At 35.7% G+C, this 27,883-nt stretch overlaps 1 protein-coding gene across 2 annotated transcripts; it reads left to right on the top strand.

The window, feature by feature from the left end:
- The first annotated feature begins 62 nt into the window (after positions 1-62).
- LOC139961322 (mesoderm-specific transcript protein-like) lies at positions 63-27,575 on the top strand. 2 transcript variants are annotated; one of them, XM_071960453.1, is made up of 12 exons: positions 63-347; positions 3,410-3,566; positions 4,118-4,197; positions 5,263-5,340; positions 7,257-7,387; positions 8,358-8,419; positions 9,040-9,080; positions 10,560-10,627; positions 16,187-16,288; positions 17,265-17,341; positions 22,119-22,182; positions 22,836-27,575. In XM_071960453.1, the coding sequence occupies exons 2-12, from the start codon at positions 3,422-3,424 to the stop codon at positions 23,311-23,313; spliced, it is 1,326 nt and encodes a 441-aa protein (XP_071816554.1). In that variant the 5' UTR covers positions 63-347; positions 3,410-3,421; the 3' UTR covers positions 23,314-27,575. The 2 variants fall into 2 exon arrangements, with proteins under 2 accessions (XP_071816554.1, XP_071816553.1); XM_071960452.1 differs by having other exon boundaries at positions 64-352.
- The last annotated feature ends 308 nt before the right edge of the window (positions 27,576-27,883 follow it).

The raw sequence follows: 27,883 nt of genomic DNA on the forward strand, positions 1-27,883 counted from the left end.
TGGTGGCCTTCACAGTGAACGACAGCTGCTCCGTTCTCACCACTGTTGAGTATGTAGCATGTTTGTCCTTTTAATCAATGAAACTGGCAGCTAAGGACACGTTTACATTTTTAATTGAAGAAAATACAAAATTTAGCGATACAAAGCAAAACAACATCATAATTACAGAATATTTTTAAGCCACTATACGTACAATACAAGACTGAGGCACACAGGTCGAGGAACCTTAATTTTTGTTAGGTGCTACAAACTTTGCAGAGATACAAAGTTTACAGGTCTGAAAGACACTTCAAGGTCTAGATCTGTCCTTTCGGAAAGGTTATATTCAAACTCATACCAAACAAAAAGTCAGGTTTGTATATATTTGCTTGTAAATTTTAGAATCTGGCGATGTATCAATAAGAGCGCAATCTTCTAATGGTTTAACTTACTCCTAAAACTGTGTTATTTAAGCTAGGCTCGTAAAAGCGTTGTTCATGTATTCTTCTTTTCGAGTGACACTTGGGCAAAGATAGCCTGCTTTCGACATAAATGGATGTTTGTCCTACATCATTAGCCTACCAGTTGTAGATCTTTGTAGCCAGCTTGCAGTGTCCCTGTTTAGCAGTTACATGTATGCCGACGTAAAGAAAAAAAACCAATTTGGCTATATCACAACCTGTTTTAACTATGCTTCACTAGGCTAGTATATTCACTTAGGTAGCAGCAACTTTGGGATTTCTTTTTGTGTGCATGTGTTATTGTATGATAAATACAGCTTATTTCAGAACTTTGTACTATTATTAGCCCAGAGAGCTAGATAAACCGTAACCTGTCAAGTGTCATGTCCTGCCTCGTTCACAATATAAATCAAAACTAATCGGTTTAAATCAAAACGTTGTGGCTATTCGCACGAACGTAATCGTGCGAATAACATTGACTATTCGCACACATGTAACTTGACCAATCAGCGCTTGTGGTTGATGTAACCAATGAACTGTCCTGATATGTGCTGGACACGGGAGGGATGAACAGGACATCGATGGACAGTAACACTGCAGTGCATGACAATGGAACAGGAATTTGATAACTATGTGGATTTTCAGGGTTATGTTCATATCTGCGCGGATATACTGCGGATACTTTTTCAATTTTTGTAATAAAGGATTCCTCTTTATTTGATTTCTCACATATTTTACAGATTTGGCTATTGATTTTGAAAACGATAACCACTTTTTGAGAATCAGCAAATTTTCATCGACCAAAATCTTGAGGGGGGGGCCGACTGGGGGGGGGCAAATCGACCGTGCATACCCAACACTGTGGTTGGGGCCATGGTTTACCTTCCCCGCCTACTCAGTACGAAACGAACACTTTCGTGCAGGGCCGTCTTAACGCATGGGCCCACTGGGCCCTGGCTCAGGGCCCCGCGATGTCAGGGGCCCCGCAATCATAGTAACCCCATGTCTTAATCTGGGAGGAAAACTTATTGAATAGGCCATTATGCCTGATTGAATTCGATACTTGACAACTTGTGACGAGAGTTGGTGAAACACTTGAGAGTTTGACATTAAATATTCGAATCTGAGTTGGCAACCCTATATACAATACTCCGAAGGCTTACACAGAGAAACTGTTACTCCGTAACTATAAGAAAGAGGAAATTGCCTCAGCCACGAAAGGCATAAAATTTGAAAACCGTGGGCAATACCTCACTACCAAACCTAAACAAGAGGAACCACCACTTGTGTTCAAGCTCACCTATACACCCCATATCAAAACCACGCATTTGAAAAAATCACTTTTGAAACATTGGCACTTAATCTCGCAACACGCGGAATTATCCAAACTGTTTCCAAAAGAACTGATTCTAGCCTACAAAAGGGCCCAAAATCTCAAAGATTTACTTGTTAACTCAAGGTTTCGTACTAACGAAGAATCAGCTGACTCTCAAGGTTCACATGAAGCTCTTTTAGATGCTCTTATAGCTGCACTATGAGTCCATAAAAACTTGTGCACAGAAAATAGATGCATTTTGAGAACGAGACGCCCAGGCCGAATATAAAATATTCAAAGGCTACTACTGACGAAGTTCCTCCTATAAAGTTTGAGAGCAGAAACCGATCTAGTTGGTCAAAAGAACCTACGCTAGTCTCTCCTACTATTAACAGTACACTCAATTCACCTAATAGGTGCAATTATGTTTCGCCATGAGAAGCATGCTATAAGTTCATGTTTGAATTTTTTTGCATTTCCAGGTGGCCTCAGATGCAATTTGGTGCAATATAGCACATTTCAACACCCACTCCATTTTGTAAATAATTTTGCATTTTCACCTGGCCTTAGATGCAATTTGGTACTCCAAATGAGATTTTTTTCTCATTTGGAAATGAAAAAGGGGTTTTCTGACTTGCCAAGCGGGGGGGGGGGGTGGGGCGGAATGATACTTCCGCCCCACCATATTTTTCACTGGGGGCTGGCACCCACCCGCCCCCCCGGTTCCTACGCCCTTGATTGTTAGGGAAGGGATGGAGGGCAACTGGAAGATTACTCTTCTATAATGTATTTCAGCTTTTAGATGTATCACGTATGTTATTCAGCTAAAGTTTTATGCTTTATGCGCGACATAGGGAGGGGTGGTAAATGCAGGCATGTCTATGCTTGAGCGATTGTCAAGGATGTCAATTTTTCACGCACCTTTTTTTCGAACTCACTTGATTGAGGGGCCCCGCTCCATTGCCGGGCCCAGGGCCCGGTGATGTCTTAAGACGGCCCTGCGTTCGTGCGAATATAAATGTTTATTGGCAGTGCTTTTCTAATCACTACATGTCTACTTATACCCACAAACACGTTCGTGCGAATAACAATCCTTACTGGTACTCCTTCGTGTGCAAAGTTACTGTCCATGAGCCCGAGCATGTTCGTGTGAATATCGATGCTTATTGGTACGTCAACGTAACAATAACGGTTGTTATTGGCACGTGCACGTGCCAATAGACACGACCAAATTAAAATGTTGTATTTTAGTTTGGAGCTCATCAGCATTCTTTATGACATTTATTCTTCGGCCACCTCCCAAATTTGAAGAATGGGTCTATATAACCACCCATCCCATGTGTAATGTAGGAACCCTCTTTCCTTAAAATTTCCAATATATGCTAGGTATGTAGGCTTACAAACTTGACTGTAATTCTTTTGGGAAGCAAAAAAGAAAATTGCAAGCAAATGCAAAACATCAGAACATTTAAAGACAGACTTGTGACTGTCTTATTTTGATGCTAATGATTCTTTGCTACCTCAAAAATTTGAAGGGAGGGAATGTTGTCAGTTTTGAAAATGTGTGAGGGATCATTATAAGAAGAAATGTGAATACTATTGACCTTTAACCTTACTTCCAAATACAATGAGATGTACATATTCTCTCTTCCAGAAATCATCCACCATGTGGCGAACTTTAATTTGCATTTTCGTGTGTGCACTAGCAATATTCGTCACATACCCAGCTCCAGAACTTTCCCCAGATGTCACAGAATGGAAAGAAACTGGCAAATCCTTTACTTTCAATGGTCACAACATATTTTACCATGGTAAGACTCAACAATGGATACAAGAATAACATTTCATATGTAACTGTTAATGACAATTTAACTGATTTTTAATATGCATTTGATAGTTGGCTAAGTGTGTAATAAGAGCAGATGCACAAAGGAACTTCCTTTGCTACCAAAAATTAGCTACAAACTAAATATTAATCATAACAAGTATAGTATATGAGAGATTCTATCATGTGTGTAGTCCTTAATTTACCCAATCTTTTCTTACAAACATTCATTTTAGTAATAACTTTGGTATCTACCAATAACTCTCCCTTCCCCCCACCTCCCATCCCCACCCCCTTTGAGAAATCCTGTATATACTGCTGTGTGATACATTTACAATGACATTCTTGTAAATGTTAAAAATGTTTTGAAATGTTCTGAAGGTATGAAGTTCCTGTTGTGATAGCAATACACCTAACTAATAGACTTTGTTCTTATGATTTATATTTCCATCTATATCAAGAGATATTATGTTGTGAATGCAGCTAGGTATTAAATGAAATTTATGACATGTTTCTCATCTTTTTTTCCCCTCACAGATGACAAAGGTTCTGGACCTGCCTCTAAGGTGGTAGTCCTTTTCCATGGATATCCAACCTCTTCCTATGATTTTACTAAGGTTTGTTTTGTTTATGATGCCTTTACTGATATTGCATAACTGTGTACAGTATCAGGGGCATCCCACTTAATACCAATACACAAATATGCTAGAGCCATTCAATCTGTTCCTCTCGTCTCCTGCTATGAGCTCTCCCCACCAGGGGTAGGAAGCTTCCAATAAGTGGGGGGCACAACATCAGAGGGGCACTTTCTCATTCCACAACCACCACTTGTTATGCTTTAAACCATGATACACACCAACCACTCGTTATGGACGTTCCCGACATGGACGTTAAATGGATGTGTGCCGAGAGATTGGCTTCGGTCAGCTTGCGAGTCTAAAAGCCTCCATGGCTTCTTTCGCGAGTTCCTGCTTGCGGGAAGATCACATATACATACATACACACATACATACATATGCTTTAAACCATGATACACACCAACCATATTACTTATATATATATATGATGTGTTAGTATGCTATCAATACTATTATAGTGCACGTGAGTAAATTAAAATAATAGATTAAAATTAACAAAGGCTTAAAATATCCAAACGACAGTTCTTCATCAAAGGGGCACATTTTATTTGCCAGTAGGGCACATTTGCTATTTTGGTAATCAGTGGGGGGCACATGCCCCCAGTGCCCCCAGGCTCCTACTACCTGCTCCCCACTACCTATTTCTAATTAAATGGCTGATCAGAAAAATATTACAGCTGGGATGAGCAACTTGGGAAAACATTGTCCTGCTGATATTATTCTTGTCATTTTTTGAAAGAAGTTCTCAGTTCTAAGCAAAATCACAGTGATTTTAAATATGCATTTTGCATATTTCTACCATATAATAAGAACCAATGGAAATAAGCCAATTACCTTCTTTTTAGAGAAGTGGGGGGAGGAGGACAGTTTGGGTGCAGTGCGGTAGGGAGCCGTGATCTACATAAATTGTTACACTAATTAGTGTTTGTCTACAGATTTCTTTTCATTGACAAATCACTATTGTTTGTGTATTTAATTCTTCTGTGTTATATTTGAATTTACTCAATGAATGGTAGTGAATGCCTTTATATTGTTTTTCCTCAGGTATGGGATGGTTTGTCTGAGCGTTACGGTAGAATTATTGCTCCAGACTTTCTAGGATTTGGCCTCAGTGACAAACCTGTGAGTACAAACGTCTACATATGATTGAATTTTCTAGGTGCAAGGGGAGACAGTAGATTTAGCAGATTATTCATAAATGAAGATTTTCATAAACCACAGATAAGCAAGAAAAAAAAACATAGATTTGTAAATTGTTGCATAATTTATTTCCATTGCAGAAGTTGATGAAAACTCCTGAAAAGTTTATTACCTTTTCAACTTCAATACCAACAATTTGTCTGTAAGCAATAAGACCTATAATAAGTATGTATTGTTCTTTGATGAAACAGATGCTGTCTGACATCCATTTGGAACAAGGAGAATTTTAACCTCAAGTGAAACAATAACTTGCCCTTGGTGTAGTATGTTTTTGATGGTGTACTATGTTTGTAGTATTAGTGTAGTACAGTATGTTTGTAGTATTAGTGTAGTATGTTTGTAGTATTGGTGTAGTATGTTTTTGATGGTGTAGTATGTTTGTAGTATTAGTGTAGTATGTTTGTAGTATTAGTGTAATATGTTTTTAGTATTGGTGTAGTATGTTTTTGATGGTGTAGTATGTTTGTAATATTGGTGTAGTATGTTTGTAATATTGGTGTAGTATGTTTGTAGTATTGGTGTAGTATGTTAGTAGTATTGGTGTAGTATGTTTTAGTATGTTGTTTTTGTGTAGTAGTTTCTGTAGTAGTTTTTGTGTAGTGTTAGAGTAACTTGGTGCAGTATGTTTTTCGATGAAATGCACCATCAAATTTAAATGAACAAGGAAGTTGTAAGGAAAGTTTTAATGATCCATTTTTGCATTCCATACTGGATTATCCGTGCTCAATTTCTACAGTGATTAATATTTCTTGTCAAAAATTCTTAATCTGTCATTGTCTAGACTATTCATGATCCGTTTAGCAATAAACCTGTCTCTACCGCCCTCTTTATGGGTAACTTGAATGTTTCTTTAACTTTGTTCAATCTGCCTTTTAAAAAAAATTCTGCCAGGATTGTAAACATCATGTCATCTGAATTCCTAAACATCCATTTTTTTTCATCTTCTTTTTCCTCCATTTTTATCTTCCTTTCCTCATCTCTTTCCTTTCCCCTCCTCTCCTCTCCTCTCCTCTCCTCTCCTCTCCTCTCCTCTCCTCTCCTCTCCTCTCCTCTCCTCTCCTCTCCTCTCCTCTCCTCTCCTCTCCTCTCCTCTCCTCTCCTCTCCTCTCCTCTCCTCTCCTCTCCTCTCCTCTCCTCTCCTCTCCTCTCCTCTCCTCTCCTCTCCTCTCCTCTCCTCTCCTCTCCTCTCCTCTCCTCTCCTCTCCTCTCCTCTCCTCTCCTCTCCTCTCCTCTCCTCTCCTCTCCTCTCCTCTCCTCTCCTCTCCTCTCCTCTCCTCTCCTCTCCTCTCCTCTCCTCTCCTCTCCTCTCCTCTCCTCTCCTCTCCTCTCCTCTCCTCTCCTCTCCTCTCCTCTCCTCTCCTCTCCTCTCCTCTCCTCTCCTCTCCTCTCCTCTCCTCTCCTCTCCTCTCCTCTCCTCTCCTCTCCTCTCCTCTCCTCTCCTCTCCTCTCCTCTCCTCTCCTCTCCTCTCCTCTCCTCTCCTCTCCTCTCCTCTCCTCTCCTCTCCTCTCCTCTCCTCTCCTCTCCTCTCCTCTCCTCTCCTCTCCTCTCCTCTCCTCTCCTCACAACAATTCCATCCACACCCAAGTCTTTTCCTACTTAATCTTCTTTCTTGTGTCATTTCTCCTTTCATCTTAATTAATAATTATCTACCATTGTTTAATGGTCCAATTTAGCTGTCTGCCCACCCATCTCTGTTAAATCTGTCCTTAAATCTGTTTCTGTTTCAGGTTAGCCTCTGATGAAGAAGATCCTGCTAGGATCAAAATGTCATGCCTTCTAACTATTTAAGTACCATATTGAATTTGTTTTTCTTTGCTATTCCTTTTCCTACTGTTAGGTTGGTTATGAATATACAGTTATGGGCATGACAGATATGGTGACATCACTACTGGTAGACCTTGAAGTTGAATCTTTCCACATTCTTGCCCATGACCTTGGTGATACAGTTGCTCAGGAAGTAGTTGCCAGGTGAGTAACTAGGTAGCAAATTGAGATTATGGTTTTAAAAACTTTTAAAGTTGAAAGGACTTTCTGGTTGCTGAAGCAGCATTGCTCAAAATATTATGAATCTTTAGACAAAAACCATATGCATTTGTCACCAGAAAAATCCTTTTAAACGATTATCTCTGAAATTAAAAAGTTCTGAGAAAAAGATTGTTCGATATTCCTTTCAAACGTTGGACAATTGCAGTAGTTTGTTGAAACATATCCTCTCGTGATTCGAACAATATTCAAATTATGAAGTGCAGTACAGATCTTGGTTTTATATGGGTCAAGGGTCATCACTTGTGAGTACAAAACCTTGATAGATTATACATTACTTGAAGCTCTAAGCAAAAGGGTTTTGACTTATTTATTTTGTGATTTTGTGGGATTATTTCCAGAAAAGTTCAGGTAGATCCCTAAAATTGTAAATTCTCCTCAAAGAGAAGTAAATATTCTCTGTCTTGGAATTATGCTAAGAACTTTTCATGTTTACAAGCAACCTAATAAGGAGTCTCTTTGAATTGATTTTTATTAATGTTTCACCAATTGATCCTAACATTCAATAAAATATGTAGTTTGTTTGCTTGACTGGAAGGGTTACTGTACATGTCAAATAATGGAGCAAAAGTGGAAAATATCAACAATTTCAATTTGTGCTTTATGACAAAGTTTCAGAGTGTTGTAGGTAGATTTGAACTGATTAATTGATTTATTGATTAAGTTAAATTTATTTGGTGAAAAGATTGATTTTGGAGGGTAATCTTACTTTATCAATCGCAATTTCATTGGTAAGCATTTATTCCATAAGTTTGGTAAAGTTGTTGACCAAATGCGGCCATCTTCTTTATGTTTTGAACGTGCATCTCTGTTGTAAGTTTGTAGGAAACAAACCACGTAATCTGTCTCTCGGTCCATTAACCATTTCACTTCTCTGTGTTGTCTCAATTTATAGGTTCAATGAAGGGAAGTTTCATCCGAAATTGAAAATTGAAACCGTTTGTCTTTTAAATGGAGGTGAGCTCGGAGATCACACCCCTCTTTTTTTGAGCAGAGAATTTCAATTTAGTTTAATTTTTTAAACCTTATATTGATAATTTTTGGAGGAAGAATGAAGTCTAAGATGAAAAGAGTATTTAATAAAGAGGAAGTATCAACAACAAATTCATCCAACTCTCATTGTGATAGCTTGCTTTAATGCAGTAATATGAAAATATGAAATATTAATCCACCAGTTTGTAACCCAACAATGGAACAGTCTGTGAAGCTAAGAGCTGGAATGATGTTTGATGTGATTTCTCTAGCTCTGTATTTTGAAGTTTTTGAAGTGGTCTGGGAGGTGTGGTGGGAGAGGGAAAGGGGCATGGTTGGGGTTGTTTGCAAGATCTGAGGTTTCCTATATCATAATATAATACTCTGCACCATATTCCCTTGCATCTCTGTAAATGGGTGTACAGTTTTAAGAGACCTACTTCCAGATTTTTTGAAGAATCGTTTGCTAAATGTTTCTCAAACCATTCAGTCATTTACAAACCTTGTTTCCCTTTAACATTGTACTCTGGTATAGCAGAAGATTTTTCTGTGTCGAAAATTTCTTAGCTGTTAAGACTTAACGTTTGATTTCTTCTAATTTGCAGGTATTTTACCGGAACATCATCAGCCTAGACTGACCCAGAAGGTAACTTACGAAGTATATCACTCCTTTAAGGGAAAAAATCCAACGCATATTCATATGAAATATATTTAAAAAAGAAGCAGGCTGAAATACTTATGCTAAATTTAAAACAAACTCATGCATTAGCTTGCATGCATGCATAAGCATGACAGGGGCTTGGAAAGTTCTAAACATTTGGAACTTTTATTATTTTTTTCGTTTTCTTCATAAAGGATAAAAAAGTGATTTCTACATTTTAACCATGAAAGCCTTTTTTTCACACAGTTCTCACTATTCTGTGTCATGGGATAAAGGCATGGAAAGTATTATCCTGTTTATGAATAGTTGTTTACATTATTAATTTAGTTCTGTGGTCTTGCTTGATAAAGGGCCTGTTTACAATAGATCCTCAACCAACCACAGAGTTCAAAGTAAAACACAAATTCACAAAACAATAAATTCAATTCCTAGTGTAAATTTAATTTTCAAAAGAAGAAGTTTAAATGCTGGCTGAAGCAAAGGTGACCCCTTATCAAGTGGGGATAGTCGGTATGTACATATCGATACAGAGTTCATGCATATTAATACATACCTATATCGATAGATATTTCATTCCCTATTAATACTTGAACGGTGTTATACAATACCATAGTTGAATGAAGATACAGATTCATGCATATTAATACAAAAATGGTTTTTATTAGACAGTATTAGACTACCCATGGTGTAACAAAGAGGTTTCATGTGATATCCATCAGATTGGTATATAGTGTAAATAGATGGCCTTTAAACTTTGGGAAATATAATTTAATCCAGATTTAGTTGAAACAGGTGTAAGTTAATTTATATGTGACTTTCTTCCTTTTCATGCATCTATGGCCGGCATTGTCATAGAATATAAGAAATTAAGAAAAATGAGAAATTAGCTCACTTTTTGGAATAAATCTTGACATTTACATTCACTATAGATATCCAGTATGTAAATGTAATTGTTAAGAGAAGGGTGGCATGGGTGGGGAAGGGGGATGGGGAGTCGAAATTCTGAGCTCATTAATAATTGAGATTTTTGTTGTTACCTTTGAGATTAATTTAATAATAGGACCAGGGTTGTCTTTAGTTTATTTCAGTATTTCACAAGTGTTAGGAAGCTAACAGAAGTTCATTTTAAAAACCCTATCCCATGCAAAGGTCAAAAGGTCTTGGATAAACACTGACTCATGCTAAGCCCCATCTCTCTTGGTTCAGTGTTCAGAGAGTTAGGAGACAGACAAGTGTCATTTTTGCACACTTTCCTGCTTTTGGGACCGGCAGTTAACTTCCCCACCTGCTGGACGAGAGTGTACCTCAGCATCTGACCACTGTTTGATGATCTTGTGATATCTATGTGCCACTTACCATCATGACCATATTATAGAGGTAGAATAGAGATCTCAATACATAGCAGCCTATTGTATTTATCTTCGTTGAGTTTGTTACAATGGCGTTTCTTGTCTCCCTGTACAGCTTCTGTTGAATCCGTATATTGCACCCATTGTGATGCGTTTGATGAACTTCCGTACATATTGCAGAGCGTGAGTACATGTAACTTTAATAACGGTATTGTTTGCCTCATTAATGTCTTCATCAAAATACCTTCTTCTCCATCCTATCTAGTTTTTGCACCTTCGTTTGCCCAGTATCAACACAAATAATGTAGCGAGCCGTCTGATTATCAATCCATACTTTTGTACGACTTTTTCCTCCTACTTTGACCGAATATTACGATGAGGTTATTTACTTGTTAATTAGGGTTTGCAAGTTATATTCTATCACAGTAATCTCTCTTTTATCAATCGCAAGTTGCTGATATGTAAACAATGGAATGCTGAAACTGCCAGATAAATGCACTTGTACACACTACTGTTGAGTCAGACATAAACGTTCCTTGTTCCGTACGTCATCATATCCAACAGAAAGGTCACATTGAAAGGTCACATTGGGGTAGTCGGCTTCACTAAAATGACAAGAAAAAGCAGGATAAATAATACCTAATTAAAATGTCTCACGCAGTGATTCTAATCTCCTCTCTGCCCTTTCTATGTTATGTTTACGTTTAAGTTCAAAGATCGATGAGAGGTTATTGTCCATTTCCGGCTTAGACCCATATTTGTTACAGCTCATTAATGCTGACTTTATCACATGAGTTTCAAAGTCGGCCCGAAATTCGTTGGAAAATTGATAAAGTAGAGTCCGCATATATTCTGATGCATCCCCCTACAACACAATTTCTTGGCATTTTGCTAGTGGTTAGGTTGTTTGTCGTATGAATATAGTGTAAGTTGCAACTGAACTAACACACTCATTGCGCGCAGATGAAGTACAGTCTACGCTGAGCCCACTTTCTTATCGTCGTAGTTACGTGACAGGTCTCTGTGGATCACGTGATCGTCATACCGCTTTTCTCAAAAAGCCCATTTTTTTTTTTTTTAATTGACAAGTTTAGGATTTTTCAGCCTTTCCCAACATAGGTTTAACTTCATTTTTCAGATATGTAAAAATGAAACCAGCTGTAATAAAATCTTTATTTTTTTGTCAAAGCTGAAATATCATGAACATTCATCTTTAAAGACGATGTTGGACGATGTTGGTTCCTCTCTTTAATTAAAACTTTGTAACGGATCTATTAATTTTGTATGTATTCAAAAGCAAAGTATAAATCCAGCAACAGTATTTGGACAGATTGCATTGAAGTTTTACTGTCACTGTGAAATTTTTCTTCTTTCACCCTGTTTGGTTGAAACCTCTTTTTTGTTAAGTACCAATCAACCATAACTTATAATGATTGGGTACAGTAGTACCAATCAACCATAATTTGTAACTTGTCCATCAATATCACACTTGTTGAGCAACAATGAATTTAGGCATGACCAGCAGGTGTTTACAGATGAAATGTCACTAAAGCATTCAATTTCTATTGGACTTTACAAAGTTAACAACAATATACAGTAACCAAATTGGGATTAGCTTAAAGGTTGAAACCACACAGATCTCTTATTGAGAGTGAGAGCTCGTATCCAACTACGTTTGAAATATTTACTGTTGGCTAGAATTATGCCAAACCTGGGAAAAATTTAGCTCTAAAGAGGCAGCTTACAGAAGACGAAATGTGGCGCTTAAAAGTATTGTAAAACCAGCCAGCATCATTGATCAGTTTTATAGTTTTTGTCGATGAAAACTCACTTCAGCAGCGAAAAGAAATTATTCAGTTCTGGGAGACGATCATTTTAGTTGACAGTTACAGTACCTCCTTGTGGCAGGACTTGTCTACAAAATAAACAACACAGAACCACCAGTGTTGTAATTTTGATATCCATATTTTCTTTTCTCTGGAATAGGAATGGTTTTATCAGGTGTTGAATTTTCAATATCAATGTTTTTACACTTGCTGTTAGAGATTGATCTCAGAAGCAGTATAAATGCATGCACAACATCAAAATACAAATGGACAAGAAAGGCGCCTGGTGGTGTTGGTGGTGGAGAGGGGATGGATAGTAGGTTATGTCACCCTGCTGCTGTGAGTTTAGGTAGCATACACCCATTAAAAGCCCCATTGACTTACACAGTAAATCACAAAAGTATATAATGTGGTCTCTATTAAGTCTAGATATACATTTATCATATTTATTAATAAGTGTGGTAGAAATGAGATATCTATAGACTTTTAATAATGTCAAGAATCAATAAACCATCGTTCTCCTGACAGAATGTTTCTGCGTAATATTTATCATTTCATTGCTAGTAGCAATTCTTATATTTTCACTCCTCACTCCTGGCAGCCGCATAGAACACCAAGCATTCGTAAATTTTGTGAATCCACTTTTTGACAACAACAACAACAAAAATCTAAAAAGTACACAGCTTTCATGTTTTCGATCATGTCCTTATCTTGATGATGCAAACCTCAAAATTTTATAGTTATAAATCTTCCCCCAAAAAAACAATTTTGAAATATGACATAAAAATCTACTGATAAATTTCGACTTAAACATGAGTGAACGGAGACGTTAAGCTTCTTTGACATTTTACGGTGACTGCGGTAATCAGTGCATATCTGAGCCGATTTGTGAAATAACATGTGAAGGTCATATTTTGTACTTTTGTTAAACTGTTATCCCTTAAATTACAGACGAAAGGCGTAAGATTCCAAAATCTTTACATCGTCGCCATGCCGACTACGTGAATCTGTAATCACAGCCCATAGTAGCTTGTCACTCCATTTTTCATCGAGATGACATATTGTGCAGTGATGTGAAAATAATGATCATAACAGCACAAGCTCCAGGCAATTTAAAATTCATTTTGGTTATCATGTTCACAGTAACTTTCAGGAACAGGTTTTTCAAACTGCTTTTATATTAATGCAACATCCAGACTTGCTGCAAAAGTTTATCCACGCTGCTGTGAGTCCTCTCAAACTTTATTGAAGAAAAAATGGATTATGAATGTTGTCTTCTTTTTAAAAAATATACATTTAGAGATGATTCAGAAAGTTTCTAGTCACTTAATCAAGGCATCTGTGTTTGCAATATATATACTACATATACAATATCTGTAACAGAAATTTTTTTATGTAATTTTTTTTTATATCTTTTTACTGGTGAAGACTGAAGACAGTATTATACACTGTGAAAGGTTATTGTAATTTTTATCATTAAATAGCCACAAATCTGCGTTCATTATTTCTCTGTGTATGGGTTGTAACTTGACTTCAGGCATTACAGCGTGTCTTATGGTGAATGCGAACTACAAAATTTGTGGGACACAGAATTTTTGGTATAATTATTAAATAGTGAGTAACTCAAGGAACAGAGCTATATGGTTATAGTACGATAGATCATAGAACAGCTATATGTTTGCAGTAAGATATATCTTGCTACTTAAATTGAGTATTAAAACTTGTGGGCATTGGTCAGAATCCAGCAAAGTGTTGACCCAACACAATATGCAGGTTTAGAATGGAATAGATGTTTTTTTTATCTCCCAATATTTCAGAGGAAAACTCAGGCAGAATTGTAAATATGTTTTAGATTAGCAAACCGAGCAAGAAAGAAACATTGAGCACTAGAAATGTTTCTGTCTAGCCATTCTAGTTTTCAAGATATTCTCCTTCCGAATATGGTGAAGGCTAAAGATGATTAATACGCTCCTTCCAGCCAGTCCAGGCATAAATGTTTTCATCAAGATGTTGAAATTCCTGATGACTCGATCAACCCAAAAGTGTCTAAATTTATCTCTATGAAAACAACAGAGTACCCATATGGATTATATTTTAAACAGTCTGGTCGTTGACCAATTTTTAATATTGCTTTGTAAAGATGTAATTTGAAGCTGCAAGTCTTAATATTTTTCTATTGGGTTTTGTGTTGTTTTTAAGAGGCTGATCTTATGGTCTGGTAGTTAGACTAATTAATCCAGCCACTTTGATCGATGAGCCTCGGATGCTTTGAAGGGTCATTTCTATAAGACGATTTCTACAACCTGCACAATTGGGAGTGACCGTTAATAATCTATCGTTTAAATAAAATAAAACTGTTAGCAAACTGCTTATCCACTAGAGAGACTGTGTAAGAGAATGTGTAAAAGAAAGTTGGCCTGACGTTTCGATCTTCGCAGGATCTTCTTCAAAGGCTAAAATTTTAGCCTTTGAAATTTCTCCCGAGGTACTGACCTCTTGGGCAATGATTGGAGAAAGATTTTTGCACACAAAAGAACAACCGTATTGCAAGATCATTTGATTCTTGTGTGCTGATACAAATGCGGTAAAAATGTCATTGAAATAACAATTAAAGTTCACTGAACTTCTCAACAAATATTTAAACAGATTTATGATTAATATACTTTTGGAAAGATACCTTGATTCTGGTTTGTGAAATCAATTATATTGCTTCACTATAATTGATTAGTTAAGAATATATATGTGTGGTCATTAGCTAAAGTTTTAATGGTAAGCAGATTGCTAGAGTAGTCCTAGTTATCCAAAGTTCACTGAACTTCTCAACAAATATTTAAACAGATTTATTATTAATTAAACTTTTGGAAAGATACCTTGATTCTGGTTTGTGAAATCAATTATATTGCTTCACTATAATACAGTAGATTAAGAATATATTTGTGAGGTCATCAACTAAGGTTTTAATGGTAAGCAGATTGCTAGATAGGTCCTAGTTATCCATCATGATGTACAAATCACTGGTGAGGAAACAGCTGGCATGGAGATTAAGAACTCTTAGACCAGTCTGTCTGTCTGTCAGTAGACAATTTTAATCCGGTGAAATCCATCGTGGGAGTTATTGTTGAGGTACGGCCTCAATCTTCAGTCAATCGCAGCATAAATGTTGTGAACATGTTGGAAAGAAAACAACACATGAATATAAAGTTATTTCATGTCCATGTTGTGTTGCCATGGCTTCATTTGTGTTCAAATTTTGTTCATCAAAAGCTAAAGTGTGCAGATAAATGACATTTATAAGAATTTTGTTTCTTTTTAAAACTTGTTGGCTCAAGGGTTTCTGTACAGTAATCTTTGGTGAATGTGTGAACGTTGTGTTCTTTTCTGACTCTCTGGCAAAGTTGAGGGCACTTGTTCACTAGTTGAGGTCTTCAGAGTTTATAGGGATGTGTTCATTTGCTATGAAAGGTGCAGGGATATTCCAAGACAAATCTTTTATTTCGAATTGTATGAATATTGTAAAGATTACTAGTATAAGATTATGGAAAAGTCCTGAAAATTGCAATAAAGTTGAAAGAAGACATTAAATTCTGAAAAGGTTAATTAATGCTTGACATCTATGAGACAGTTGTTCGTCAGTTTGGGTTATAGCCTTATAACGATATAATGATGTGTATTGTGTGGTCGGTGTCAAGTTTAAAGTCATTTTATATTTTCATTGATTTAGTTAAGTCTTTTTAGAGCTGTATGTGTTAGCAAAGTATGAATCCCTGCCTCTCTACATTGGGATGTGTTTTGGTTACTCTAATGATCACTACATTTAAATGTGATGTGTATTCAATCAATGTTATGTGTATTCAATCAATGTTATGTGTATTCAATCAATGTGATGTGTATTCAATCGATGTTATGTGTATTTCAGTCTTGGAGAATGTTTTGGCTCATCTACCCAACCGACAGAGGAAGAATATAGAGACCACTGGGCTTTAACCAGGTACAATGACGGTCACCTGGTGCATCATGGGTAAGTCTCAAGGGAAGGTGATCATGTGACATATATCACAGATTAAACATGGCCCAAGTTACTGATGTAAGACATGAATACTGTTATTAAGACTGGCCACCTGTTATATAAACTTAAAATCATTATTGAGGTCAAATATAGACTTTGGTTTTGGAGATAATATATGAAATGATTGCTATCAACTAACTGGTGTTTCCCTTGTGTCTCTATTAATGGGAGATTGTAATTAATAGTTATTATGTAAACAACATCAGTAAACAAAAATCAGTCTAGATTTAAAGACTTTCTCACTTTGATTTATGTGTCATCACTCGAATGCTTACTTTGTAACCATGACAACTTGTGTTACACAGACTTAATTAATGGCAACTTTTGGTTGTTTGTGTTCATGAAAAATTCAACAAATAAAAGGTCAGTTTGGAAAGAAGTATTTGAAATTGATTTATGTGGGAATAAAAAAGTAGTATTGTTTGAAATATCCACATTAAATTCAATAACATTTGTCATGCTTGAATCATGAATCATGCCAGAATAGCAAATATAATCCTACATTCACTTTAAGCTGCTGTAGGACTTACCTGTTTTAACTGTCTACACATCTAGTTATTGCAATAAATATGAGTATGAAATGGAAAAAACCCACAAGTGCCTTAATTCCCTTCAATTCCATCGGTGACATGAATTATTACATAAGCTGCACATATTCCTTATCCTTCACCATTAAGTGAAACGGGAAAAAAAAATTATTATGGTTCTTATGGATATGTGGATTGCTTTGATATTATTTATTATGATTATGACACTGGATGCTTGTACTCTACATTGTATTCTATCCTGTATATATATATATATATATATATATATATATATATATATATATATATATATAGATATATATATCTATATATATATCTATATATATATATATATTTATATGTATTTATATGTATTTATATTTTACTTTTTATTTTCTTAGGTTGATTCAATACATAGGAGAGAGATTTGCTAACAGAGACAGATGGGTGTCAGCTTTAGCAGAAACAAAGTTACCACGTGAGTACAGAACATTTGTTTGCTTCTAGAAGAAGGTGTAACAGTTGTTTACAGATATATGTTTTTAATCTTAATTGGTGCTTCTACTGCACACTTTGAGATTTTGTACTGCTTTGATGGTAACATAGGGGAGGAAGAGAAAGGGGTAAAGAGTGGTCCAAACTACTTGATCATGAGGGTCGTTCTCTGCCTCTCCTCTGTGCTCCATCACTTACCACAATCATCCTTAGTTCCTTAAACATTAAGGTATCTATAGTCTTGGTTAATTTGTAATAAAACAAAGGGCAACAATGTGTGAAATGTATGGTACAGTAAGGTTATGATAGTTGCAATGTAAGTGACCTTTAAAGTAGGTTGGAAAATAGTTGTAACCATTTTGAATTCCTGAAAGAAACTATGAAGTCTCTCTTACTGAACTTGCAAAATTGTGAAGGGTAACCGGGGATTGCAAAGTCGGCCATGACTATAACGCAGATCGCAAAGTCGGTAATTACCATTACGGTTAGATTCGTCCAACACGGCAACATACAGAAACGCTGTACTCAAAGCGGAAGACTTCGTTGTTTGGCCGTGCGACGGGAGACCGTAATTTCTCAGACAGGTTGCTATTACTATAAATCGTATTGTCTGCAAGGTTTGTCATTGTTTTACAAAACATTCAACAGGTTGAATAAAATTATCAAAAGAACATTAAAGTTGTACTTGGTACTATTAAATTAGTAATTGTTGATAATATAATGTAGTTAACATGTCAATAAAATGTTAAAATATGTTGTGTTTGATACAGAAATTGTCAACCCCCTATACAGTAGTCCATGTACCCAAAGATTTGGTTAGGTCCATTATTTGATAGGGGTCACTGAAGTTGGCTTCAATTAAAAACAAAATTGGTATATCTATAACGAAAATGACTGCTTGTACGGCAGAACACGTATAAGGAACACACATTATTTGTTTATGTATTTTGAAATGAAGTTCTCCTTCGACTACTCATAAGTGTATATTAAATGCCAACCTTACGCATTACGAGTAGAAGCCCAGTGGCAAATCTTACTCTGTTCAAATTAATCAGGTCACACATCCTGAGTCTATGCATTCTAAGTTCTTCCAATAACGCCATCATATCCTTTCGGGATTTTCTTAGGAACCTGCTGTAACCTACTTTAATAACATGCTTTCAACAGGAGCCTTTGATGGCAATTAGGCTTACAGTTAATAAAGGAAAAATGTTCTTTATTTTTTTTTAAATCAAAAGAAGCCTCTCATACACATTGCTATGATGGATAACATCTTAAAAGGCAGTTTGTTTGTTCTAGGATTGATTATTCCTTTCAAAGAGTAAAACCAAATTGTTTAAACTAACTCATAAAGAAGTGCAAGAATGAGTGGTTGCTAAATTATTAGTCTTTGTATTTATTATTTAAAAAGGCCGCATGTAAATAAATACACAGGTGAATATAATAGAAATTAAGTATGGAGCTGTTAGGGTGCCATCTAAACCTTTAAATCATTTAATGATTTCTGTTGAATCACATCCATAGCAAATGTCTGAAGTTTCTGCTAATTTGGTATAGTTAATTTTCGATGCTGAATATTTGTTGTTTAATTTACATGTTACTTTAGTATTTTGCTGCTACAGTATATCATATTTATTGTTTGTTAACAGGCAGTAAATTCTGTTCATTGACATAGGTGAAGGAGAGAGGGGTATTACCCTCACCCCCCCCTTACCCATACATAAAAAGTATGTAAAGCATTATGCAATGTAGTCCACTTCCCCTCCATCTTTGGCTATGTCCATCTCCCCCTTCCCCCCTCCCCCCTCCCAAGAAAACAATTGTCTCTCTACTCCTTTGTTGAAGCAGAAATCTTGAGTCACTTCCTAAATCTTGCACATCTACTGTAGCTGTGGTTTAAATTTAGGCCTTTGTATATTGTATCAGATGATATCACAATTCCATCGTCCTTTTCATTCTTGGTTATTCGGATTAAACTAGCACCAAGTAAAGTTTGATGATCTACTGTATGATCTAGCTCTCAATATTGTTAGTATCGTTTATTGCAATTCATAATGTTTGGTCCCTGAATCCTAGGCAAAGGAATCTATTCGATGGTGATGGTGTGTATGCATTGGTGTATGTGTGAAAGGGTGGGTATGTCTGCGTGTATGTATGTATGTGGACATGAACAATGGAATTCCCAGTCCTCAGACATCATTTGAAAAAAGAATTGATATACCACAATAATAATTATATTGTTGGGGTCCTTAGTCTGAACGTACAGTAAAACATACATCTGTGTATTTGTGTATGTGTGTGCGTTATGTGTGTATGTGATGCCCTTGACTTGCAAACACAAAGAAATACGATGGTAAACTTGGTATGCGGATCTATCTTTCTATGGATCATAGGTCTTCTAAGGTCACCAGGGTTGCTGAGAATGAGGTTTTTGCTTGAAATGTTCAAAGTTGGAACTTAGTTCCAATTGAAAGAAATGATTTGAGTTATTTGCCACAGTTGGAAAAATATGATAGAAAGAATAAATCATCTTTTTAATTAGTACTACTTTAAGGACTATCAAAATGAATTAAATAATATGTCAAGTTACCAACCTGACAAGGTGTAACTCTGTTGTGAATATTTTTACATCCTATCATGATAATGTCCTTAAATTGAGACTGACATGGCACCTCAAGACTACTGTAGAATAACAACAAGCTATTAACAATTAGGAAAGTTAAAGGTTAAATTTAATGGATTTTTTAAATAGTTGTAAATTGTTTTTATGGCATGTTTGTAAACTAGATAATAATTCCTAGTCTGAAATTGATCAACGAGTTGTAAAAATAGCAAATGTCAACCGTCAGTTAAAATGATGGTTGACCCCTAGTCCTACATTAAATAGGTATTTGGGTGAATTTTCCATTAAATATTGGCTGAGGTGTAACCTGTACTTCAGCAGTGACAGTTTTATACTTTAAAAAACAATTGTGGGGGGAGGGGTGAGGGAAGGCAGTGCAAAATAATTTAGAGTGGTCAAACTGGAATTGCATGTTTACCCTAAAATATACAAAAATCTCATTTTTGTCAGGGGATATTTTATGATAAAGAAGTATTTCTATTTTACCTGTTTATCATTAGGGGAGATGCTAGCAAAGTATTAGTTGATGTCGAGAAGCAACCAATAAATGGAACTTGTTTTAACATTATCTTTAATGGAGCTTAAGGTGAATTAAGGTTACTCTGTAATTCATGAATAGTAATTAACCGATGAAGACCGCATCAGATGTTTGAATGCTTCTAAGCATTAGCTTTTTGCCGCTAAACGTTTTCGACTCATTACTTTTTAGGTGGTTGTTGTATGGTTATTGTTTCCGCTCCGAACCTGTTCATCTCTGTCTCAAATGTCGCTAAAAGTCATTTCTTTTCCGTTTTAAGGATAAACTTTTGTTGACCTCGCTACTGTTTTGTGTTTGACCTAAATTTGACTTCCTTGGTTAATAGTCCATTACAGTTTAATAAATGTATTTCAAAATTTAGTACAGTGATATTAATTGGTGGGCAACTTTGTGTCTGTCACAGTTTAGTAAGTTTATGCAAACTGTAGTATTTTGTCTTGTTTTTTAGTATTAATTGGTGTTGACTGACAAGCTACTGTATTTAACCAATTTATGAGTTTACCGGAAGAGCGCAAGAGTGATCATGCTGGAGGCTATTAGCACTAACCCTAAAATTATCAGAAATATTTTTCTTGATACTCTGGTCAGCCAAATTTATTCCCAGATATTAAAACATATTTAATCACACAATTATAGTTTTGTGTAAGGGAATTAATGTTTGTGAGTGTGTTTGTAAAATGTTTGAATTTTGAAGTTTTATAAACATTTGTTTATCTAACATATTTGGGATCAAAGCTCAAGGTTTTTTAAGCAAAGGGAGATAAAATTGCAAGCCTCTGAAGATAAATATATAAAAGAGTGCCTGATGTTTCAATCCTAAAAGATTTTCTAAGAATCAGACTAAAATAAAATCAGAGAATAGAAGGTGACCAAACAGTTGGTCAGACAACTTAATTGGAACATTAAACAATAAAAATTAAAAAAATTAGAAATACAGAAGAAAAAAAACCTGATTTTTATATACAACGTAGCCTGTCCTTTTTTTAGTCATTTATTGGTAGGTTTCCCAAGCAGATGTTTGGTCATCCGAACAAAAATGTTGACGTCTCGGAAGACTAGACTGCCATTAAAACTTTGCCCTGTGCATTGCAATTGAGAGTAGCAGTTGAGCATTTATTGCAACCTTCAGTTGTAAGGTTATTAAACGAGTAAGGTTATTAACAAGCAAATAGCTTAGGAGAAACCATATTTACTTGGTAGTATTGATATGGGTCATTACAGTCTTTACACAAGTAATAATGTATTTATACCACAATAATAATACTAACAATAATAATAATAATCATAGTCCTAATCTTAGTCACAATAATTATAAAATAAAATATTATTTATGGCCAGATCACACTTTTCCTCTTAAGTTACTGTATATATTTTAGATCCGTGAGCATAAAGAAGTCCATATATTTGTATTGAAACTATATATGGGGAGGTAGTTGTATTTGTTAATATGTGTTTGTTTGTTCTTACGGTAAAATAAAGCCGTATACAGAGGTTTCAATGAATCTCTGAATTTATGTCTTGTCCTATTTGTATTATAATAAAATTCTTTATTATTATTATTATGATTTTTACATTATGATAATTTTTTTTTTTATTCAGTACACTTGATATACGGACCTTCGGACCCCGTCAACACTCCAACGACATTTCTCGTCAGTTTCAAGTAAGTAAAAGAAATTTGCAGTTAGCATATGGTTTCTATGACAACTAAGTACAACCTCCATCGATATGTCTGAGAACTGCTAATGAAAAAACCCCGATAATATCACTAACAAAGTTAGATGTCTGATATGACGTCACGTTTAAAAAGGTGTGAATAACGTTTATCCTCAAGAGCTCTTAAGAATAACTCTGTTAACTAATAAGGAAAGCCCCTGTGATTCAATTTCGGAGAAATATCTACCCAATCCAAGGACATAAAGATTCCTCCCCAACAGCTAATGAATTTTGTATGTACTTTTAGATTGATTTAACAGTTCCAATTCAAGTATTTAGTGACATTTTACTGACATATTCGAAATGGAGGGGGGGGGGTTGGGGGGTTTCTTTTCAAGTATCAAAAAATTTATTTCCTTGATTGGTTGCCATGACAATTTATAAATCTATGTATCAACTATGCTACATACACACGCACACACAAACATAGTAACTCAGAAGAAGTTAAGGATTAAATGTGGCTGAAGGAAAGGTCTTAAAGAAAGTTACATTCTCATCGGTGAATCCATAAAGTAAGAATCAATTTTAATAGACAAGTTACGTCTGACTTCCAGGGTACTTTATACCATTTAGCTTTACTGGGTTTCTTTTTTTAAACAGAAAGCTGGTTCCAAACTCCAGTATTACAGAGCTTCCTAACGATATCAGCCATTATGCACATTTAGAGGACCCGCAGGGTGTCCTGAACGGTTATTTCAAGTTTCTCGATTCTCATCTGGGAGAGAAGAAGGAGGCGAAGAAGGAGGAGAAGAAGGAGAAAAAGGAGGAGAAGGAGAAGAAAGAGGAGAAGAAAGAGGAGAAGAAAGAGGAGAGGAAAGAGGAGAAGAAAGAGGAGAAGAAAGAGGAGAAGAAAGAGGAGAAGAAAGAGGAGAAGAAAGAGGAGGAGATTAAGGTGGAGAAGAAGGAGGAGAAAAAGGAGAAGGAGGAGGTGAAGAAAGAGGAGAAGAAAGAGGAGAAGGAGGAGAAGAAGAAGGAGGAGAAGAAAGAGGAGAAGAAAGAGGAGAAAAAGGAGGAGAAAGAGGAGAAGAAGGAGAATAAAGAGGAGAAGAAGGAGAATAAAGAGGAACCTGGCCAGTGATGAACTTAGCGAGTCTCTCTGAAGTTTTAGAGACAAATCGTGTTCAGCCTCGAGATGAATTATCATTCTGGCTTTTTGTCTTGTTACCTTTTGGTCACCGCATTATATTTTTTTTGTCTTTATATTTTCTCCAAAATTTTCTGTCAATTGAAGGAACTACATTCACTCACTAAATCACATTTCTTTTTTGTCCAAAATCATGAAAACAATTGAGGTTTTAGTTTAATAGTTCTGTGAAAATAAATGATGATATTTCATCGTAAAACACTGCACTTGATGAAAAAGACTCCCAGTTACCTATAATAAAGTATTCACTCCAAGTATTCATCATAAAATAGTCTTTACTAAATTAGGAACATTTGAAGTAATGTTTGAGGAAAGAAGTAGCACCTTTCTATAAACTCTGCTTTGTACCAATCGTAATGGAGAGAGACAAGGTGACTGGGGGGGGGGGGGGAGGGGGAAGGTTAGGGGTTCATGAGTTCTGGTAGATATGGTTTCCAAGAGCCAACACTTATTCAGTACTAGATAAATGGGATGTAGAGAAAAGCACCTCTACCCACGTGGTCACTGAATATCTGTTCCAACCAAATTAACAAGATGTTAAACCATTTGCAATATGAAAGTAAACCATGTTACTTCATGTATTTGAAGTTTGAACGAAACAGAAATTCGTGTTGAAAAAGTAGTGGAATTTCAAACTGTTTAAAGTTTATGTATCATATTTACTAGATACAGGGTAGCAGGTACCTCAGATAGCAATAATACAAAAAATGAGAATTTGTACCACTCTTACATTCTGTTATGGAGATATATTATACTTGTGGGGGGGGGGGGGGGTGGGGGTAGGTATGCTTGAAAACTGTTCAATACCAGGACTGGAGTTACATATTTGGTGGCCCTGGTTCAAACATTCTTTTGTAGCCTCAAAGGGATCTTGAGTCAGTAACCCAAGTCGGGTGTTAATGTTTACGTTTTATGCCATGAATTCTGCAATTAATAGATGCTAGTGAATATAAAGTGCAAAAACATTGAAGTGCTTTGTAAAATATCACTTGAGGCAAAAATTAACACAATGACATGTTTCTCATGGATGCCCGCCCATTTTTTGGCCCGGCTTCCTTATTTGTTTTATCCTTTCGTGCAAAATGGTCAAAATATGCCGTTTTAAACATACTTTGAAATCTTTTGAATATAGATCTGTTAATTGTACTCTATGTATCTAGGTAAAGTTCCAAAGTGATGAAGATAAAACAAGAAACAACAAAAAGGCCCTCCTGCTTCCTGTTTTGAAAAAATTCGGACCAGAAACGATTTTAGTTTTTAATCGGCATAATAAGTCTCGATTGATCGAGAACAAAGACAAGGAAAATGTTTCATTGAAATAGATTTTGTGAAATGTTTCTAATGTGTCACATTTTCCCAATACTTCATTATTTTTAGCTTTAAATTTATGGGCCCTCTTTTTCAGAGGTCCCGAGCCTGGTCTTGTCTATCTCAATGGTAAATCCGTTCTTGACAGTAGCATCAGAGCTAAACAAAATCTGCTTAAATGTCACATGATCAAACTTCTTCAAAGTTTTCAGGGTTAAGCACTGAAAAAGGGGCAGAATTTTTTTTTGGATAAGACAAGACTGACAAGTTTTCACTGTCGTCGCTCGAAGTGTTTGCAACTCATGTTTTCAAGTTAATGTGTAATCTTGACAGTATTGTGCAATGAGAAGTGTTAATCACAGTTATTTCTTCATCTAGTTAAGTTTATTGCTCTCTCCGGCTGTAAAACGTCAGGAGCTAGCTAAACATTGCTTAGGAAATCTTTCCACTTTTTCTCGGGGAAAATGAGGTACAGTTTGTATATCAAAAGGTGATGGTTTTCATAATTATTTTATTTCATAAGTTTCTTTCTTAATCAAATTTCTTAATTAATCTGTATTAAGCAGGGTGAATATCTTCAAACCTAAACTGAGATAAAAAAAATAAAAAAAACTCAGTGACCTCATACCGTCCCATTTCTTGGACCATCAAGTATCAGAGTTACTCTCTTGCCCAATGTCGTTTCTTTCAGCCGCGAATGGCTTTAACTTTTATAGAAATAAAAACACATTTCTTTCTTGCCAGAGTATCCCAATCCAAAGATCATCGTACATTACAAAATCTGAATCTATTTCACTATTTTATACATCTTTTAGAATATTTTTTATTCTGATGTAAGCGTTCAGTTATAATAGTTTTGTGATTATTAGAAAAGCAATAGTTGTTTTACAAACATGGCCGTGGACAACAGGATATAGCAATAAATGACATTTTGTGATATACCTGTTATAGTGCCTTCCAGATATTATATCTCTAGTGAATCTGCAGGATAATTTCTCCAAGTTGCATATTAAATTTTCATTTTACGGTGAATTGCAGTGAAGATGGGGGGGGGGGGTACACAGGGAAGGGGAGTGCAAGAAGGCATGACTTTCTTCCCCCCAACCATCGTACGAATGTATTTATTACAGACTTTAATTATAGAGTTAGAAACTGTTTATCGTTATTGAACCGTGCAGTAACGTTGTGGTTTGTATTGCAGGGTATAAAGCACATCGTAATATATTGATTTCTGTCATATGTAGAAACTGTTCATTCAGAGAGGATACAAACCCGATACTGGTTTTGCCATGCGCAATAAAGATAACTGTCACAAACAACTTTCCCAAACAGTTGAGAACAATCTTCAGAAGTCCATTTTGGGAGTTAACCCCCGATGTAATGTTCCTTCACACAGAAGCCAAAAGGCTTGATCAAGTCTAAATATGACATCATCAAGTCTAACTATGACATCATCAAGTCTAAATATGACATCATCAAGTCTAACTATGACATCATCAAGTCTAAATATGACATCATCAAGTCTAAATATGACATCATCAAGTCTAACTATGACATCATCAAGTCTAAATATGACATCATCAATCCACTTGTACATCTCATTTCTCTGCTAAATATAATGTGTAGTTTCTGCAATGAAGATGAGTTTGGCAAATACTGAATCTAAAATATTGAAGCTTCTAACGTGAGCTAACGATGGCATTGTTTCTAGTGTCAACACTATTAACATTTTACCTTGAATATATGGAGATAGAAAACCAAGAACCTAGTAGATTTTAAAACTTAGTGACACTGTGACGTCACATTTGCAATATGACAGCTCCAGAACACAAATTGTAATCTATAATATCTCCCAAATATAGCATGAATTTTCCTGATTAGTATGTGGGAGTTGTTCTTTACTAAGTTCTCTTTCATATAAGTGAAAGATAATGATTCGGTTTGAGTCTTTCTATAAGTTAATGCATTGGAACGTCTTGGGATGTGTTAATTTACTACAAATTTAATTTAAATTTTCAAATGAAATATGAAAGTATTTAACATTCAAAAAGTACTCCAGAAATCTGAAATATAAGAAGATATTTTCTTTCCCTTTTTTTTGTGCAAAATTTCAACTTTATTTGCAAAATTTGTATCTTTGTTGTTTTTGATGTTAGTGTTTATTGGACAAGTTGTGTTTTCATTTGGGAAATTTGTGGGTTTTATTTTAACAATTCAGGTGTTGTAACATCAGTACCAGACAGTGCAATCATGATATTACAACATAAGGTTATATCCAAATTAGTGTAATTTTTAAAAACAAGGGATTTTGAAGCTAATTAACTCTCATGGGCATTCATTTTGCTGTTACCTTCTGCAAATCAAACGGTATTCGAAAGGTAATTAGGTTTATTTAAAGGTAATTGGTTGTTGGTGATTGGTTGGTTTTGAAGGTAATTGTTGGTAACTCTTATCACAAAGAGCAAGTAATATGGAATGTTGCTGTTAAGTAACTGATAAGTACAGTGTATAACCTAAGTGTACACATAGACACAGAAAGTAAAGCTAATTGAAGTACATAAGGAACCAATGTAATCATACACAGCACAATAAAAATATGGAATCTTCTGTAATATGTGTCGTATTATACAACTGTGACCTCACAGATATTTTCACTAATATTACTATTTTTTTGCATTCATTCAGATAATTGGACTTTGCACTAATCTACTGGGTGAGTGGAATGGGGCAAGGGTATTGTGACCAGGAGCTCCTGTCTTCCAGACATGTTGAATTACACCCATCCAAATCATTCTCTGATATTGAGACATGTCAAAATATTTAACATTTATGTTCCGCTCCAATATGTAAAACATGTTTTATGTACTCAGTACAAGATGTCTACTCTGTTCAGCGCGTATGGCCACATTTTTGACCATTGTAGCATATTTTGGTTTCTACTGGTGATATTTCAACATCTGTATTCTGCAGGTTTCAGATATTACATGGCTGGTTGACCCTCTTGCGTGAAATCATTCTTCCATGCAGTTTACGTGTGAATCACAAATAAGTTGTGAAATCATGATACATTTTGTACACAAAACTCAAAGTTAGCATATTAACTGGTTTGACACTTGATAGTCCTATTCGCAATATATGGAGACCCAATGATGCATAGTGTTGCTTAGTCAACCCAGAGAACTCAGTGTAATTGGCT

This window comes from Apostichopus japonicus, chromosome 20 (assembly GCF_037975245.1).
Source record: "Apostichopus japonicus isolate 1M-3 chromosome 20, ASM3797524v1, whole genome shotgun sequence".
In the NCBI taxonomy this organism is placed as follows: Eukaryota; Metazoa; Echinodermata; class Holothuroidea; order Aspidochirotida; family Stichopodidae; genus Apostichopus; species Apostichopus japonicus.

Bases quoted from the DNA above. Each gene is read 5' to 3' on its own strand.
- LOC139961322 (XM_071960453.1), top strand. From the start codon at position 3,422: ATGTGGCGAACTTTAATTTGCATTTTCGTGTGTGCACTAGCAATATTC. The intron at 7,388-8,357 runs GTGAGTAACTAG...CTCAATTTATAG, and splicing joins GCTCAGGAAGTAGTTGCCAG to GTTCAATGAAGGGAAGTTTC. The intron at 8,420-9,039 runs GTGAGCTCGGAG...TCTAATTTGCAG, and splicing joins CGTTTGTCTTTTAAATGGAG to GTATTTTACCGGAACATCAT.